Raw genomic sequence first — 20,699 nt, 5'->3', positions numbered from 1 at the left:
TACAGGAATGGTTTATTTAGTTTTTGCAGTTTTAATAAATGTTTACTAGATGGCTATATTGGATGCACGTGCGCTGTCACGGTTACACACCTAGCCCGAAGTTAACTTCGGTCTGTTTTTTATTGATGTGGCTAGTGGCTAAACTGACCTCTGGAACAAATACCTTGTCGAAAATACAAATGTTTCGGTTTCTTAAAGACAAGGGGAGGCGGCGAGCATGGATCGGCGCTGTGCAAAGAGAGGTTTGGCAGCCAGGCTCGAACTCGCTCTGTAGCTAAGATTGTATGCATTAATTTTAAACAGTAACAATAGTTCAGTGTAGTAGTTGATATGCTTTAGCTATGATTTGAATTAAAGGAATAGTCTACTCATTTTCAATATTAAAATATGTTATTACCTTAACTAAGAATTGTTGATACATCTCTCTATCATCTGTGTGCATGCACGTAAGCGCTGGAGCGCGCTGCGACGCTTCGACAGCATTTAGCCTAGCCCCATTCATTTAATGGTACCATTCAGAGATAAAGTTAGAAATGACCAAACACATCAACGTTTTTCCTATTTAAGACGAGTAGCTATACGAGCAAGTTTGGTGGCACAAAACAAAACGCAGCGCTTCTCCAAGCGGACTCAAAAGAGGAACCACACTCCATGGCGCAATAGCACCCTTGGGAGCACCTCGACTCGCCTGAAAAGTCCGCTCCCCTTCTCACTCTCATAATGGGAGAGGGAGGGTGTTACTGCGCCGAGTCGAAGTACTCCCAAAAGTGCTACCACGCCATAAAACACAGTTACTCTTTTAAATCCGCTTAGAAAAGCGCTACGTTTTATTTTGTACCACCAAACTTGCTCGTATAACTACTCGTCTTAAATAGGAAAAACGCTGATGTGCTTGGTCACTTCTAACTTTATCTCTAAATGGTACCATTAAATGAATGGGGCTAAGCTAAATGCTATTGAAGCGTCGCAGCGCGCTCCAGCGCTTACGTGCACGCACACAGATGATAGAGGGATGTATCAACAATTCTTAGTTAAGGTAATAACATATTTTAATATTGAAAATGAGTAGACTATTCCTTTAAGGTAATTTACTGGTTATTTATTTTGATTGTTTTCAGAAATAATCTACTCTGTTGTTATTGATTTCATGCAAAAGTCTACTAAAAGTTAAGTTTGGGCCATAAAAGCCGTTTATTGAAACCATCTATAAGCTTGACACTAGAATTTTTATGTGATTTGATTATACTTATGTAGGTGCAATTTTCTATAGTTTGGTTTAGTGCCTGCTTGATTTCTATTGGTCTTATTTGGAAGGTTGAGAACATTTGGTCATTAAATGCAATGACCAATGACTCTTCCTATTTACTCTGATAGTAAGTGTCTGATGATATCAGAGTGTTACAGGACTATAAATCAGACAATATATCACTCTTTTGCATGAGAGTAGTATTTACAACATTAAACTTGTTTCACTCCTTGTTAGTGATTAAAGACATAACTCATTCAAAAATAAATAAAAAAACTGTACAAGGTTTCTTTCATTAACGTCTGTTACCCAACAATGTTCAAGAATCAGACACATTCAAATTAATTTAAGTCTATTGATCTACTGGCCTCCCTTCATCGTGATGCCCAGCGACCACAGACCGCTTCCAGTTTAATATTTTTATAATTCCAATACATTTTTATAATATTTTATTTAATATATAGTATATATAGGATCACCTATGTCTGTCTCTCTCTCAAGGACTTTTTTCTATACATTACATTATTACTCCGCTGACTAGTATGGTTTAATGTTAGCCGCTGTACTTTGCTACTTTTGATTTTTCTGTAACCTTGTTTTTATTAATGTAAAGCTGCTTTAAAACAATTCAACAAAAGGATTTATGCCCAGCTGCACTACTTCCTGAACTTCAGCCAGCTCCTTGTTTCCTGTCTGCCATTATTGGACAAACTGATTAATCCAGGTCTGTCTGATTATTGTTGTTGTGACTACTGAGGTCAGGCACACCTGGATTAATCAGTTTGTTTGCGACTACTGAGGTCAGGCACACCTGGATTAATCAGTTTGTCCAATAATGGCAGACAGGAAACAAGGAGCTGGCTGAAGTTCAGGAAGTAGTGCAGCTGGGCATATAGCCTATTGTAAAAAGTGCTTTATAAATAAAATTGAATTAAATTAAATATACAAGCTAACAATAAACAATATATTTTACTGCATTTATTGATCTTTGTTCATTTTAGTTCATACTAAAACCATTGTTAATTGTTTGTTCATGTTTATGCATTAACTAAAGTTAACAGATACAACTTTTGATTATGAACTATCCAATGCCATTATAAAGCTGAAAAGAGGGGTATCATTTAATATAACTGCAACTGTGTTTGGCTGAGAAAAGAAAGTCAAATACACCTATAATGGTAAGACAAGGGCTAATTGTCATTTTTGGGTGAACCATCCTTTTAACTTAGGCTAAATGGATCCTTATTTTAAAATATAGTCTTTGGCCTTTCATAGAATCAAGAGCAAAAGCATTGTGGTTTTTAGTGAACGCTCCATTGCCCAGCATTGCCAGTGACATTTTAAGGCGGCTGGAGGTACAGTAATCAGCACCCCTCTGACAATTTCATTTCACTTAACCTCCAGCATTCCAGACATTTCTCTATGAAGTAGGCTGGTGATATGCACGCTTAACATCAACTAATTACTGATGATGTGTTTTCAAGATATGCTAAAGAAGTAACACCGTGCAACAGGGAAAACTAAAATGGCAATTATTAAAATATTCAGTTTATCACAATTCCTGTATTAAAGCCACACAAAGAAAACTGGATTATGTAAGTTGCATGTAGTTGTTTTTTTATTGTTTGCTTTCCTGGAATCTGATCTCTGGTCAGTTTTCACATAATGAGGGTACAGTAAAGTTATCATGAGCTCTTATAGTCGGCCCTGCTGACTCAGTATTGATGAAATGTATGTAACATTTGTTATCTTAATGAACACATTGCATGTGTGTCTCTTCCTGGACTAAATTAAGTGCTTTGGTGAGATACAGTATGGCTCTGAGATGGACAGGATACATTGCTGGTTTCCATGCATGATTAAAAGGTGGAAAAACAAAGAGATTTAATACACAAACTGCACAGGTGTTTAGTCCGATACGTTCCAACATTTTACTGGTGCATGAAATGTTCTGAAAGGCACTGAATCAAATTTTTAAGTGCAGAATGGTTGTTTGTGCAAAACATCCAGCCGACCATCTATAATATGAGTCCATCATAAAAAATATGGCAATGGCAATTATATTACATTATTACACATGACTATCCTCATATAAAGTCAACAGGTACATTGAAATACACTCTAAAAACAAACAGTGCTAAATAGCACTAAAAGTGGTTCCCTGGCTCGTAATCATAGGGGAACTATTTTAAGTTTATAGCACCTGAGGAGACCCTGTTGTGCATAGAACCATATCTGATGCGATAGTAGTGCTATTTCACCCCTTTATGGTTCTTCATACACAGTAGGTGCTATAGCACTAAAATTGTTACCATGATTATTGCTATTTAGCACCAATTTTTGTATGATGTCATCAGTAAAAATGCATTTACGTGATGATACAATCCATAATTATTTACACATACACATAAATTAGTACAAAATGTTATAATGTTAGGTTGTATTTTGCTCAGGTTTAAAATGTCTGTGGGCTATAATGGTGAATTTTAATCAGACAACTTATTTTAAGCACGGATACATTTATGTAAATTCTTCATATAGCTGGTAGGTTTGGAAGTGGATTGTATTAGAAATAATGAATTATGCTCAGGGCTGAAATGGCCATATTAAAAAATGGCAGACTGATTAAAATGCAGGCTATCTAATGCATCATCGATTTTGTAAACTTAATCCTTGCAATCAGGAAGAACCTTTCATTGGTAATGAAAACAAATCAACATACACATATACACTCATAATGGGTAAATATTAAACAGAACACGTGCTGGGTTAAAAATTGACCCAATGCTGGGTTATTATACCCCATGGTTGCATAACAACAACCCAACATTGGGTCATTTTTAAACCAGCACGTGTTCTGTCCAGTACAGTATTTACCCATTATGGGTCAAAAATAACCCAGCCATTTTTAGAGTGTAATACAAAATAAAGCCTTTATGTGTAATGCATTATAATACTATATTTTCTATTAATAATTGTGTTCAGTTATAATTCTTCCCTATTTACCTTTAAAGATTTTAATACATTATATAATAATGTGAGATCAATAATTAATACATAACATTTATTTGTGATATTCGTGAATACTGTAGATACTGATTATAATGCATTGTATTGACGTTTGGTATGCCCCCATGACATTTGGTATGCCCCCTTTGATGATTTGATAATGTTGAGAATGTATAAAGAGTCTTAAATGTAAATATTTTTTATCCAGTTAGTTTACCTTATGACTTTTCTTAATTTAATTTTTAAATCCTTAAATGTAATCTAGGTGTGGTTTTGGATGCCACTTTATATTTTTTAAATAAAAAAGCTGTACAGAAACAAAGAAAACAGTGCTGAATTTTGGTTTGTGATTTATATAAACTTTTTAACTGTACACTAACAGAAAAGGTAGTTTGTGATGTCTTTTTATGACAACTTGATATTAACCAATATATCATAACTTGTCATGACAACTTGACATTATCAACACAACATAACCGACCACTTTTTACCATTGGTACCAATATAATTTGTTACTAAAATATCATTGAGTGTTAATACTCTGTTAAATAGTTTTATAACAGCTTCATGAATATTCTTCAGTTCATATTGTTTTTTTAAGTTTCCTCCAGGTGTTAGAGAAATAAACTCAATCATCTAATAATAATAATAACAATGATAATAATAATAATAATAATAATTAATATTGATACAATTTTACTTTACTGCATTTGGTGACCGATTCACCTAAAATTGTACAATAATGGGTTAAGGTAGTTGTCAGTTTTTTATGTATTATGCACATACATAAACTTAAGTATAATCTTTTGACATGTTTGTTGCATTTTGTTTAGGTATTTAAAATTATTTGACATAGTATTAACACTTATTGACATTTTAATGACAGGTTGAATTTGTACCACTTTAGTTGAGGTCAAGAAAAATATTTATGATGCTGTTATAAATTATTTGACAGAGAATTAACACTTCAAGACATTTAATTGACGGTTTAATGTAATGTTAACCCATAAAGCTAGGTTGCTTCTTAAGTTTGATAATTATTCTGCAATGTCATGTTTATGACTGATTTATGACATATTGGTTTATGTCATCTTTTCATTTTAAAATTACATAATTAAACAAATAACAATGACAATTGTCATAAACGTGCATAAAATCTCATTCATGTTTATTGCACGTGTCATGTCATGATTATGAAGGTGTCATGTCAGTCTTATGCACACCCCTTCAAGTAAAGTGTTACTCAACTTTTGTATATTTTTTCTGAGAGTGTGAAACGTGATGGCACATTATCCCAAGACACTGAACATGCAAGCAGGTGCCTTACTTACTAAATTAACAAATGTTTCATTATTTATTTTTTATTATTTAAAGGTATATGATATAAACGACATACATTCTTTTAATAAATTTCAACATTTATTGAGGGCCTTTCGGAAGTACCTCAAACATAAATACACTGTGAATATGCATCAATAAATACACATTTACCACCCAGATAATAATATGAGCATCCACACTAATAAAATCGATTAAGTGGTTTACTTTCTCTTATTGGCCAATTTAAACAAGCTTTCAAGAAATCACATCACTCAGCACATTTGTACCAAAAGTATCAATAGCACCACAGAGCAGTGTGGTATACAGATGACGGCCTGTGAGAAAACAACACGATTAGATCTTCTCATGGCCTGTCATCTTCGTACCTCTGCATGTTAACCGCAGTCTCTCCGGATGAATTCGTCAAATCTTCTCAGGAAGATCCGAGGCATCATTCAAACACATAAAGACATCCATACTCGCACACAAACTAACTCACAGACAGACACATTTTCTCTTCTGTCACTGGTGTGTAGAGGACATTTTTTAGGTGTTCCAGCCAAGTCCAATGTGAGTTGCGAGCAGGTAGCACATGCCTACTGTGCAGGTCATTAGCATCATGGGAAAGCCCAACCTGTGAAATAGAACACAGCAAGGTTTCATTACCCCACATGCACCAAGCCATAGACTGCATTACATGGGAAAATTCAATATGTTGCTTGGGGGTTGAGAGAAAGATCCCAATGTGGTGTGGCACTGATGTTTGCATTCTTCATGAGGAAAGACCAGAATACAAATATTCTTGTCCCACTGCAAGTTCAACATCTATCAAACGACAGCATCGGGTAGTTTCACATTATCCCCCCTCTGTGGCACATTTGTTGGTGTGTTTGGGTGTGTGGGATTCGAATCGAAACAGTGGGTGTTCTGATGCCATGCTGCAGAGCACGGCTGACAATTTACCTATGTCATCAAAAGGTGTGGATCTTTAAATGTCAGAAGAACAGCATTACAAAACCATTTGATACCGAGGCATTAACGACAAACGTAAAGGATGGAGATGCAAAAGGGCGATGATAAGTGTCTCCCACCATTTAGCATAAGCTGCTTTCCTAAAAGCTGTGACTCTTAGAGACACTCGCTTATAAAGACGTCCATCTGGATAGCGGTATAACCATTGTAATTACAACTGGACGCTTGTCTAATCTCCACACACATGCATCAGTGCCATTTAATCCATAGTTTAGTCCACTTCATCGCCATGCATGAGAACTGATTCTCTGTCTAAATAATGTGTTTACGTACCACAGATGACCCATGAGCCACACTTGTAAGTCTCAGTTGTGAGTCTTGCATTTGAACGAGACGAAGAAATTTCGCAACAAACAAAAGGACCTTAAATTTAAAAATAGCCCTCCTTTGGTCTCCTGTAGCTGTATTTTTGCCTTAGTACATTTTTATGTAGATCTGTCAGTGACATTGTTTCTTTTGCTGTTATTTGATTATGTGCTGGTCGTTATGATTTGCATGAGTCATTCATTGGTAGTCTTGCACTTCAGCGTCATGGTTTTACTATAGACGGTTTCAGCAGTAACAACATAAACACGCGGCTTTTGTGGTCATCACGTAACTTCCGGTAAACTCTGCGAAGAATAAATAACAACAAAGTAGTTTATTTATATAACAAGCAAAATAAACAACACGTAGATTACATAGGAACCCAAAACATTTATTTTCGACGAGGTTATTGTTTAAGAGTTCAGTTTCAGCAACTAGTCAGACTATTAAACAAACAGAAACCGGAAGTAAAGTTCGTACCAGACGCTTATCGCGTCATCGCATGTGCGCCCCATGAAACGGTCTATAGTGAGGGATTTATTTGCGATAACAACCTGGCTGGCTGTACATTTTCCCGCTAAATCCACAGCTAGTTGCTATATGAGAAAATATATAGACATTAAATGTTGATTTGATATCTTTAATTAGCTCATTTAAACCTATTGCAAGGGTAACACGCTTCCTAATGGGTGTAAGCCAAGATGAGTTAAAACAAGTTCAAAGTCGAACATTCGGTTTAGTCCTTGCAAATAAAATCTCATATGTTATTACTTATGCATATTTATACTGTATTCATTCTTAGGTATTAAAGAACCCATATTGTCCAATTCACGTTATTAAATTTCCTTTGGTGTGTAAGTGTGTATTAGACATGTTAACAATATGCAAAAGGTACAAACCCCAAAGTAAACGATGACGCAAGTTATTCTGCCCTACAAAGGCAAAAGGCAGTAACTTCGTTTTTGGTCAAAATTACTTATTAAAGAGTAACTAAACCCTAAACCAACTTTTTTTAGTTAATGATCTGTAAGAATGATGCTTTATTAGTGCTGTTCATTGATTTTAGTAAGTTTTTTGACATTTGGATATAAAGTGTTTCAATACTATAATATATGGTGTAAAAACGTCTGAGTGCTGCCCTCTTCAGGTTGAACGGTGGCTACTGCAGTTGAATTTTCCTATTGGATGTTGGGTCCAAAAAGTAACTCGTGACGTAAGCAGGTTCAAGCTCACCACGCCTTTGTTACAATCTCACCACACACTTGGTATGAGCTTAGTTCGTCCCCTCTATCTCCGTTGGGATCTGCCCACTTTTCTTGCATTTTTCAAATATTAACAGTGGGCGGAGTCAGGCTCTGACCAGGGGTTTAGTTACGCTTTAATATTTTTGAGACATTCAAGATCTCCTTTATTTGCATAAGTATCGAGTCAATTTTATGTTTTTTTTTTCAAGGAAAAAAATAAAGAAGAAATTAACTGACAACTGAAACTCACTAATAGTCTAAACTTTAAAGTCATTTTTCTCAGTTTCATACTCTAGTGAGTTAAGGTCTTTTGCCTTTGTAGGGCAGTATTGTATCCAAATTAAAATCTCTTTTCTTCGTCTACAACATTGGGATTGGTGATGTAGACAAGACCGACATTATCATAAATCCTTCGGTTTTGACTCACAGCCTGTAAATTAACTCCTGTTAGCATTGCATTGTGAGCTGATCTTTCAAACATGGTAAAGAGCTTTTCATATCTGTGCGTTTCAGGAAGAGAGTGAAATCTGGAGCTACAAAAATGTACGGTATGTGGAAATAATAAACCACGCGAACACATTGTATCATACCAAACATACATAATATGTTGTTTTTCTCTCGCAGTTCCTGGGTTAGGCTATATTTCAGGCCGTTTTTATCTCAAAATCAAATACATTGGAATGTTGCGACTGGCCAATCAGAATCAAGCATTTTAGAGCGCTGTGTAATAATAATGATAATACACTACTACTACCAATAATAATAAAATAATAATGTGAACAGGGTAAGTACCCCCCTAAGTGAAACATGGAGGCCCCCAAACCCTGCAAGTATGGGTAAATAAACAGTGCATACATTTTATCAGTTTGTGTGTTCCCTAGAAATCAAATCCATGACCATTGCAAGTACTACAGTATGTTGTACCAGTGGAGTGTTTGAACAAACTGTATTGCTTTACTAGCAACACGGATGCATAAAAACACACTACACCTTTAAATTTTAATTAATTTCTACTTTTCCTCACTATCTGCTGAGCTAAGACGATGACAAATTCTCATCCTCCATTAAAATGAATGCCAATACCCAAATGCAATTTGAATAATTTCCGTTCTGTTTACGTCGCTGATAGTTCATCAAAGAATCTGTTGCCTGAATAGGACATTTTTTGCGATGAATAAAGTGATGGATTGAAAGGATGGCATACTTGTGAAGATGAAAGCCCTGGATATCCATTTAGGTCAAGGACATACCTTCAGAGGTCCATTGGATACTCACTGAGTGCATTGGTAAATATGAAACATTTGGGGGCATAGAGAGATCAACAAGCGCTCAGACCAGCAGAAACAGAAAGAAAGAGAAATGGCAGAATTTAAGTACATTTAAAACAGTAAAAGTTATTAAGTACAGAATATTTAGTAAACATTAGTTATAATAGCTTGACAATGGATGCTTTTGGAAAACATGTTGCAGGCATGCTATTAACATTGCACAATATGGCCCTGATTTGCGGGGAAATAAAAGAAATTAATTTTCACATGCAACTTGATTCTCTTCTTACACTTCCTGTTCTAAAATGTGATTATTGAAAGGTGCAAAATTTAAGGAGTATTATATTAGTTTATTGCAAAGACAACAAGTGTGCAAAAAACAGGTGTTCAGAAGGCAGGTGAGGGGCTAAATACTAAAATCCTTGGTGTGCAATATCTATTTGGCGATGATGTGACATACATTGAAGCAGGTGTGCGTACCTCTGGTTTGAGGCCAGGTCAGGTGGTTAATGCACAATGCGAGTGATGTGAAGCAGCCAGGTGTTTGATTCATGACTACTGAAGTGGACAAATCAATGTGCAACGAAACACTAAGGATCAAGGGCGTAGAATGTGAAAATCAGTTCCATGTGCAGCTAAAATTTGTTAAAGCTGATGTGTAATGCTTTACAAACTGAGCTACAGGAACACCCTAACAGTGTAAATACTGTGGCTCTAAACATTGTGACATTGCAACACATAAGGCATGACTTTAGGGCGTGACTATCTGACAATCTGTCACTAACTCAAGCATTTACTGGTTTCAGAGCAGCTACTGATGCACACAACATGTAGGTTGTATAAAGTTATAATCATCTGGCATAAGAATGAGTAAATTATGAGAGTTTTCATATTTGAGTGAATACTGAAACTAAAAAAGCAAAAAAAAAAAAAAACTAAGGCAGATGTATTCAGTGAATGAAAGTTTTAAAGGATTAGTCCATTTTCTTAAAAAAAAATCCAGATAATTTACTCACCACCATGTCATTCAAAATGTTGATGTCTTTCTTAAGTTGAAAAGAAATTATGTTTATTTAGGAAAACTTTCCAGGATTTTCCAGGACTTTAATGGACCCCAAAACTTAAAGGAATAGTCTACTCATTTTCAATATTAAAATATGTTATTACCTTAATAAGAATTGTTGATACATCCCTCTATCATCTGTGTGCGTGCACGTAAGCGCTGGAGCGCGCTGCGACGCTTCGATAGCATTTAGCTTAGCCCCATTCATTCAATGGTACCATTTAGAGATAAAGTTAGAAGTGACCAAACACATCAACGTTTTTCCTATTTAAGATGAGTAGTTATACGAGCAAGTTTGGTGGTACAAAATAAAACGTAGCGCTTTTCTAAGCGGATTTAAAAGAGGAACTATATTTTATGGCGTAATAGCACTTTTGGGAGTACTTCGACTCGCCTGAAAAGTCTGCTCCCCTTCTCCCTCTCATAATGGGAGAGGAAGGGTGTAACTGCGCCGAGTCGAAGTACTCCCAAAAGTGCTATTATGCCATAAAATGTAGCTCCTCTTTTAAATCCGTTTAGAAAAGCGCTACGTTTTATTTTGTACCACCAAACTTGCTCGTATAACTACTCGTCTTAAATAGGAAAAACGTTGATGTGTTTGGTCACTTCTAACTTTATCTCTAAATGGTATCATTGAATGAATGGGGCTAAGCTAAATGCTATCGAAGCGTCGCAGCGCGCTCCAGCGCTTACGTGCACGCACACAGATGATAGAGGGATGTATCAACAATTCTTAGTTAAGGGAATAACATATTTTAATATTGAAAATGAGTAGACTATTCCTTTAACAGTTTTAATTCAGTATAAAATTGCAGTTTCAAACGACTCTAAATGATCCCAAACGAGGCATAAGGGTCTTATCTAGTGAAACGATTGTCATTTTTGGCAAGAAAAATAAAAAATGTGCACTTTTAAACCACAACTTCTCTTCTTTCTCCTGCTATGTGACGAGCCAGCGCGACCTCACATAATTGCGTAATGCCGTGGAAAGGTCACGTGTTACATACTGTATATGAAACGCACATTTGCGAACCATTTTAAACAATAAACTGACACAAAGACATTAATTAGTATCATTTAACATACAACAAAGTCGTAACAGTCCTCTTTCTCCACACTTGTAAACACTGGGGCATAGTTTCGCATACATCATTGTGACCTCTTGACGTGATGACGTATTACGTGAGGTCGCGCTGGCTCCTCACACAGCCGGAGGAAGACGAGAAGTTGTGGTTTAAAAGTGCATATTTTTATTTTTATTGCCAAAAATGACAATCGTTTCACTAGACAAGACCCTTATGCCTCGTTTGGGATCATTTAGAGTTCTTTGAAACTGCAATTTTAAACTGCATTAAAACTGTTAAGTGTTGGCGTTTATTAAAGTCCAATGAGAAAAATCCTGGAATGTTTTCCTCAAAAAACATAATTTCTTTTCAACTGAACAAAGAAAGACATGACATGGTGGTAAGTAAATTATCTGGACTTTTTTAAAGGTTTTTCCTTTAAGGTTTAAAACAACATAAAGCCAAACTACTGTACGCCAGTAAATTCATCTTCGGATGAACTGTTACTTTAATACCTTTGAAAGCACAACTTTCTCAAAGTCGCACAAGGATAAGTCCTCAGAGGAAATTAAGGTCAGCGTCTTTGTCTGATCACGGCTGATATTTCAGACCTCATTATAAATGCCAACATACCCATCATTCTGTACTCTTCAATAGAGACACACCAGATGGTTTGTCATTGGACAGCCATCTTTATCTTACATGCCAGTGTTAGAGGGCACATGGTGGATTGTGAAGGCCAGAGTGGTTTGGCATGGTACTGAGAACGTCAATGTAATCCAAGCTCTGGGTTTGTTTGTACAATAGGCCATGATTGCCCATGGTCACACACACACATGCTGCCTCTCTCATCTGTGTAAGCACAGAAATGTAAGTACACTCACACCAGCAGATGGAGGATTTGGAGTGAAAAAATATTTCGGAATGCGAAAAGTTGCACAGGCATCACTTTGTTTTAAAAAGTGTGCTAGAGGGTGCACATACTCGTGAATATTAATTAGATGATACACAAATAATGTATCATGGTCTATGTAACATTACAGTCTATGTGCCAAACATTTAGCTACACGTACACTGGCCAGTATACACTATACACATACCATGTACTTACAATTTGTAAGTACAGTGGAGTTTATTATTAGTTATCATATTGGTACACTATACGTTCCTGTCATTAACTCACACTTGCTGTAAGTACTAAATACTTATATTGTACATTTATTTGTAAGTACAGTAGTGTTTCTTGTTAGTTACAATATACATACACTATAAGTATGTATCTGGTATAACCTAGTACTTACCTAGAGTTACATAATAACTACCAAGTATGTAGCACTGGTAAGTACAGAAATGATACCCTTTAATTACCATGTAGATACGCAAAAGTAAGTACCACACATTTATCTGTAACTACAACATATTTACCATATATGTACAAGGTAAGTACACGAACTGTAAAATAAAGTGCTACCAAAACGTGAATAAATAAACCTCTACATCTAGTTTTAACTATATGTGAATTATTTGGGTACTCATTTATATTACAGTTTTATTACTGAAACTTTGGTATCGTAGACAGCTTTAATTCAAACAAATTCAAGAAAAAGAACAGAATATAAAGAGTAAAATAAAGGATGTTGTTAAATAAAAAATACACTATACTGTACTTATAAACGTAATTCAATTTATGAATTCTAACTAAACTAACAACATAGATGGTACAAATAGTTACATGTGTAGCTCTGAACTTTTACTCTTTCATCTGTCTCTCCCTCTCTCTCTCTCTCTCTCTCTCTCTCTCTCTCCATCCTCTCTCTCTCACATACACACCGGTATACCCAGGTGTGCCACTGAAACTCCTTCCCTTAATTGCAGAATCCTGACAGCATCCATCATGTTCCCAATGTGACTCTACAGAGGAAGCTATAAATAACACCAATCTAGGTCCTCCCTATCTGCAATAATGGGCTCCTAATCACTTGGTAGGTTGTATTCCCCTAAACCACACGCACTATCAAATACGACTCAGAGATTGACAGCTTTGAGAAGTGAAGCATGTTAAAGGTCCAGTGACTGAAACAACGACAAACTTAGATAAGCCTTTTTATTTGCTCTTAAATGAACGTTAAAGAGGAAATCCATTAGCATGTAGTCTGATCTCTAACAAGCGTCCCTCTGTGGCCATGACTCTTATGGTCCTTCAGACAAAAGGGAGCGTGATATAATTTGACACAAAGAGGGACTTATTACAGCCTGCAACAGCACAAAACTTTGGTCATAAAAGGTCTCAATGGACGGCAATCATGACTGAATCTAAAAGCGATTGCGTAAAGGTTAGGGAAAGTGGTTATAGCGTGACATATTGTTAAAAAGGAATAATTCAATTGGCTCAGTTCTCAACAATTATAGGCCAATTGCTCGACTATTATCATAAAGTATAGCATTAAGAAATGGGCCTGAATGTTGAATGCCTAATAATCTCTGTAAAATCTTGAAATGTTTCAATGACATCATAGCATTTAAACGACCACTATCTATGGCAGTTTTTGTTTTAATTTTTATAAAAGTTTTTGTTTTGTTGCTTGCATTTTTTATTGGACAAAGCTTGAATCTATTCCAAATCTGAAATAGAAATCTAGAAATATTATAATATCCAGTGTATAAACTTTTTATAGTTATTTTATAGTTAGGTATGAGTATATACAGTATGTCTTGCATAAACAATCAGGGCAAAATCAGAACACTATAATTTATAGCAGGGATTTTTAAACTGGGATCCACCTGGGATCCAGGTGGTTCTAGGAGGTCCCCAACAAATGTCAGAGAAAAAGACAAAAAAAATTACATTTAAATTTATTTATTAGGTTTATCTCTTATTTTTTACATTCCAAAATAATGTACTGTATTTTCTTTGTATCTTTCCAGTATGTTTTCCTTATTACAGTGCTCTTTATCTCACTTATGGCGCTTTTCCATTGCATAGTACCCCACGGTTTGGGTCAGCTTACTTTTGGGGGCTTTTCAACTTGGTGTTGTACATAGTACCCAATACTTTTTTTAGTACCACCTCGGTTGGGGTTCCAAGTGACCCGAGCTGATACCAAAACGTGACGCGAAAACACTGCAGATCACTGATTTGTCTGAGAGAATCGTCACTGCGAGCATCATCGCTATAATGTAAAAGATTACCTTTACCTTCATGCTAGCTTGCGCGTCTCGAGTAAACCTGTTGTCATCTGTGAATTGCTGTATGTTCCCAAACTCCCTTTTAGCGATGAAAAACATCCACAGGTTGAGAATCAGGAACACCACAATTTTTTTCCAGACTTGCAGTTTGTGGCGGCACATACAGTACGCGATGTGCACATCCGCATATATGCTTAAATGCAACTTCAATGAGGCTCAGCAGAGCGGCGTCTGTACAGAAACCGTCATGTGAGACAGAGGTAGTGATAAACGCTACGTGCAAACATCTATTTGTGGTGGTCAATTTTAATTTTGTTGCGGACTGAGAAATAACTGAATGTATGGGAATGTACAACGACACTCTCACATGTATTATGTCACAGCAGTAGGCAGCACAAATATAACGGCACGCTTATAATCCCTCCCACTCTGAAGTGTTACTAAACTCGATGGAAAAGCTAACCAAGCCAAAGTGAGGTGAGGTGACCCAAACCAAACCGTGGGGTACTATGCAATGGCAAAGAGCCATTAATGGGTTTTGTAAGGCAGTATTCCTTAAAAAACTTCTATCACACCAGATTTATTGTAGTTATTGTAGTTGCTTCAGTACTAATAAATAAATAAAAAAGTTTCTGTTCAGTAATACATTCAACACTACTCTAAGGGGCTGTTTACACTTGGTATTAAGATGTGTTTTCGTTGATCGGATCATAAGTGGATAAGAGAGACACATTACGTTTACACCTGGTATTTAAATCCGTCTCTTTTGTCTACTTTCGACCGCTTCTGTCCTGAATAGTTTGAGGGGGTGGTCTGTCGAGACCAAGCAATCCGATCGAAAGAGTTTTCGACTACCTTTGAATGTGGTTGAAAGTGGTCGAAAGTGGACGAGCTCAAAATGTTTTGAACACCGTTTACACCTGGCATTAACATCGTCCACTTGTGATCCGATCGACGAAATGTTAATGCCAAGTGTAAACAGCCTCTTAGTGTAACCAATTATGACATAAAATTAAGACATATTTTAGGTAGGGGGTCCCTCCAGGTTTAAAGGTTCATCATATTTGGGTCTCCTTTGCGTTATAAAGTTCAAAAGGCCTTATATGTACATCTGAGGTACTAATATGCACTCTTTAGGTGCAAAGTTACGTTTTGTATACGTTTTGAAAGGGTATCACACCAGTAACAGCCGGGGACATTTTTTGACAGTGTGTTTTCTCCAAAATCACACAATACTCCATACAGTGTGGCTTCCGAATAAACCTTTTTATTGTTGCAAAATTCATTTGGTAATAATTTAAAGCAGAAGGTAGCTGACAGAGGCAGTGAAAATCCACTCAATTATTTCCTTTTTTTTTTTGGTGTTCAGCTATTACACCTTGAGTAAAGGATGTCTGTGCTGCTTCATGCAAAATAGGACTCATTGTTCTTGATTTACTATACAGGGTAAGTAATTGGCTTCGGTGCCAAATGGAGATTACACCTGCAGTCTCTAAGCACAGGTTGGGTATTGTCTTAGGAATGGTGGTATCGAGACACAGCGGTCGTAAATGGGAATGCTAATTACATCACATGACAAGAGATCTGCGGAATGGGAATAAGTGGCGGCTTCTTTATTGGAAACAACAGAATGAGGCCTTTTTTCCACAAAAATTAGCCTGCATTGTCTCTGTTGTATTTGGTTACATCTTCCGCTTAGCAAGTCAATGCCATTTATGGATTCTTTGCTGGAAGTGTTTCGCTATCGATTCAATTAAATTAATTCAGCATTAATGAAATGTATACAGTTTGTTTCTTAATGTATTTGAACATCTAATCTACAACTGCATGCAGCTGCAAATTTACAATATTGTCCAAAGTGAAAGACCACAAGTCAAAAGGCTACTTTGCATTTTTCTAATTTATTATACTTTTTCCCAGGGCGACTGATATTATTAGCATAAAAATTGAACAGTAAAAAGCTGAGCTGAAAATTGGAACTAATTTTTTTTGCATTTTGTATACAGTATTTCGCATTCAATCAAGCTAGCACGAATGCTTAAAATTAATTGAATCACGACTATATAAGATAATATGACCAGTGACATCAATTTCTTGCATTTTATTAAAGGAGAAAAGTTTTTTCAAACACTAGTACAGTTTACATATCATGGGTAGGCCTTACATATCCTTTCTTTTAATGGGCACTTCCCTGGGAAAAGCACACCTACATGTCAATCAGCAGGAGAGGGAGAACCGAAGAAAGAAGAAGTATGTTTTTGGATGTAAGGAGAAGAAAGCCAGCCTTATGGAAACAATGGATATAGTTTGTTTATTCGGGGGAGGCAACAGAGTTTTGCGTGAGTTAGTTTAACGCTAAATTTCGTTGAAAAGTCCCAACCGGGTCATGAGTTGCATGACGGGAAGTAAAACTTCTATGTCATGTTGGAAATCGGCGCATAAGTGCATATAATGTAAATGGCACGAACATGTAGTAAATCATAAATTATCCAGTGTTGTATACAGTGTTGCTTGGCTCGTGACTCGCTCCTCCTGCAGCTCGTGAATGTTTCCTTGCGTTATCGGAAAGAATCACTAGAGCTGGGGTGCGTTTCCCAAACAACGACGTAACTCGTTGCTGAACGACCATAGTACGATGCATCGTTAGAGAAACAAACTACCTTGTCACGACTGTTTCCCGAAAGCATAGTAACTTTGTCGCACATTCGTCGTTTGAACCATGTTGGTTTAACAACATAGTTGATGATGTCATGTGGGAGGTGAAATTACTAATTAATCTGTGCAAATCTATTTAATGTCAGATTATTGCTGTAAATAACATATATTGCTTCGGAAGACTGATTTTGTTATCGTGATTTAGTTATCTGTTGTTTATTTTCAAGATATTTCATATAACACATATAATTAACGCGCAAGTTTCCTCTTACGTCACTCCTTCCAGGGATTCCCCAGGATCTTAAAGCCCGTAGACTTCGCACATGCACAGTTTTCAAATGCAGCGCTTTCATTCTGTTTACAAATTTAAAGGCGGAGTCCACAATGTTTGAAAGCCAATGTTGATATTTGAAATCACCTAAACAAACATGCCCCTACCCCAATAGAATCTGAACCTTCTTTTAAAAGACCCGCCCCACACATACGCAACCCGGCAAGGATTTCGGTTAGTAGACACACTCCTTACTGCTGATTGGCTATAAGTGTGTTTTGGTAGTCGGCCCGTCTCCTTTTCCAAAGCGTTTTTCAAACATTGTGCACTCCGCCTTTAAAGACGTAAAATAAAATGTTTATATATTTAGAATGATGGATATAGACTGTACTACGTGCTTATTTTGTTCAAATGCATGATCAACGTAAGTCTACATATGATAATAACAAGGAACTATGCTTCTAACGACAGGTCCAACGACACAAGTTAGCGATGCAGTTTGCGAATGTTCTTTTGAACGATGGTTACGGGAAACACCAAATCGTTGAACGATGTTAGTAACGATGGAACTTACGATGTTCGTTGGTTAACGATGCTTTTGGGAAACACACCCCAATCTGTCTTTTACAAATCTGATAAAACTAAAGGCTCTTCAGAGATATGAAGGATGGAGGTACTCATGATTAACATCAGATATGCAGAAACAACATATGGTAGCTTTAAGAAGCCTACAATAAAAAATTATTAATTCTTTATTTTGCTTCCTAAAATTGTTCCTGAAACTCGTAAAACTAGGATTCATAAAAGTTTAGAACAAATTGTTGCAGATTTTCATACTGAGCCACTATTGTAAGCTGGTCAACTGTATTCCTCACCATTGATTTATAAATGCACACAGCAACGCAGCTGTTCATAATAATTCTTGATGTATTGAACGATCAAGCCTTTAACTACACATTAAACACACTCATGTATCTTGCTCTCTTACCCAAGTAACCGTATTGTTGACATAAAATATGTATACCATCAATTGGGGGCTTGTTCATTTCACTTTCACATATTTTACCTCCAGGTCCTGCGGCGGCTACACTTGTATTTGGAGGTGTCAGGAGACCGACTCAAACCCTATCAATAATGTGGAGTAACGGTGTAAAACATGGATATACAAGCTCTGCACCATTAAATTTTTACAGCTAGTCAGAATATGTCTCCATGTGTCACTTCATTAATTCTGCAGTTCACTCAGAGGGCTTGGCCAGAGAACAAAAGTGACACCAGAAGATGGATGGTGGCGAAAGAAAAAACAGGCACTCAATATAAGCAACTTGCCCTGGTGTAGTAAACATGCTCAGTTTAAGAGCATGTCCCAAAAGCCGTGGTCATTCTGACTGCCCAGCTCTTGCCTAGGGCGCCTAGTAATGGTTTCCTTAGAAAGAGTATATGGAGGTCAGAGGGGAAGGGCCGTAAAGCCAAGTGAGCCATCGTAAGCCAATTTCACCAGTATTGGGATAGGTAAGTGCAAGCAGAAAAGGGCAAGAGATTGACAGGGAAGTCAAATCATGTGTGGTTTAATAAACCAGGACTCATCGGAATGCAGGTGGAAGATTTCCTGTCACTCACGATTGAAAGAATCACACCATAGGTTTTGTGAGCGGCTGGAAAGTTTTTATTAAACGAGCTGTTCGATTTCAATGTCAGAAAACAGGATCTAAATGCAGTTTGGTGACTTTGCAGTTTGTAAGATATTGTCATTTAAGAAGTTTAAGCGTCATTAATGAAACAAAACGCTTTAAAATGCAAACCTATTCTAAATAACAATGTCAAATACTTTGACACTTTAGACACTTTTAAAAATATTTGCTCTTGGTCAGGCAGTATTCCTTTTGGAACATTTAAACCTTTATGTGCACCCAAGGGTTTTTGTTATGGTTAATAGGTTCAATATACTATAAAAGGTAAGAAAGAAATGACTAATGATTTAAAAGATGCCTTGGAGGCGTATTCATCCGGACCACGTGACGTCACTGTGCTTTGTCGCCGCAATTTTTGTGTCCGGTCACAGCTGCGCGCCCTGCTTTAGTCTATCACAGCAGCCACAACTACCAGAGGAAGATCAATAAAACGCTCCCAGGAGGTTCACAACAAGATTACAATATGCAACAGGATATGTTATGCTGGTGGCTGTAACAAAAATCGTCAGAGGAACACCGAACACAATTTTATTCTATTCCAAAATAGTTAGATTGGCGAAATAAAGGATTGGCTTCAATTAAAAGTGACCATTAAAGATGCAATTTGTATAATCCGGACCGCTAGAGGGAGCCAGATCAAATCAATAACAATGACGTAGATTAATGATGCTCTGAAGCAGCGTAGACTGATGGGATTTGTTGTCTTTAACTCAAATGCTGATGCCCATCAATCAGACGGGAAAGAGAAATCATGTTACACATGAGGTAAAGTAATCAAGTTTTATAAATGTTGTTAAAAATAAAAAATACTTTGCTGCCTTAAAAATTTTTGTTGAATCAACTCGGATTTACAAGTAATTTCAACTTACTATTATTTATCTTGACTAGAGATGAGTTGTTATAACTACAGATGAGTTGTTATAACTTATAAAACTAAGTTGACTTTTTTCAACTATATTTTATAAGTTGTGACAACTCATCTCCGTTGAGATGACTTGTAAATCTGAGTTGATTTAACAAAAAAGTTTAAGGCAGCAAAGTATTTTTTACAGTGCATAAAAAAGCGAGTGGCCCGACATACGCTATTACTTCCGCTTTTGTCCACGACACTGTTGTCATGTGGTTTTTACGTCAGTAAAGGCGGTAACAAAGGGTAACGTAGATATTAACGTAATTTACAGGCGACCGGCTGCACTGCCCCGTGTCACTGTTTAGAATGGCAATTTTCTCATAATTTACAAGTAGTTGAAAACATTATAAATATTGTTAGTAATCAGCTAGACAAAATATATAACACCGTACTAGTGGTTTTTTGGATATTTTACTGCAAATATCTTACAAATT

The 20,699-nt window shown here is 36.5% G+C and overlaps 1 protein-coding gene across 1 annotated transcript in view; it reads right to left on the bottom strand.

Moving 5' to 3' along the window:
* Positions 1 to 5,600: 5,600 nt before the first annotated feature.
* Positions 5,601 to 20,699, bottom strand: part of oca2 (oculocutaneous albinism II) — a 126,297-nt gene continuing 111,198 nt past the window's right edge. The window contains exon 24 of the mRNA XM_055213307.2: positions 5,601 to 6,209. Within this exon, the coding sequence (XP_055069282.2) occupies positions 6,122 to 6,209 (88 nt within the window). The 3' untranslated portion in view covers positions 5,601 to 6,121. The remainder of the gene's footprint in view (positions 6,210 to 20,699) is intronic.

Source organism: Misgurnus anguillicaudatus, chromosome 8 (assembly GCF_027580225.2).
Source record: "Misgurnus anguillicaudatus chromosome 8, ASM2758022v2, whole genome shotgun sequence".
NCBI lineage: Eukaryota > Metazoa > Chordata > Actinopteri > Cypriniformes > Cobitidae > Misgurnus > Misgurnus anguillicaudatus.
Note: the sequence above shows the minus strand (reverse complement) of the source record. Positions and strands in the feature narration are given on the sequence as shown.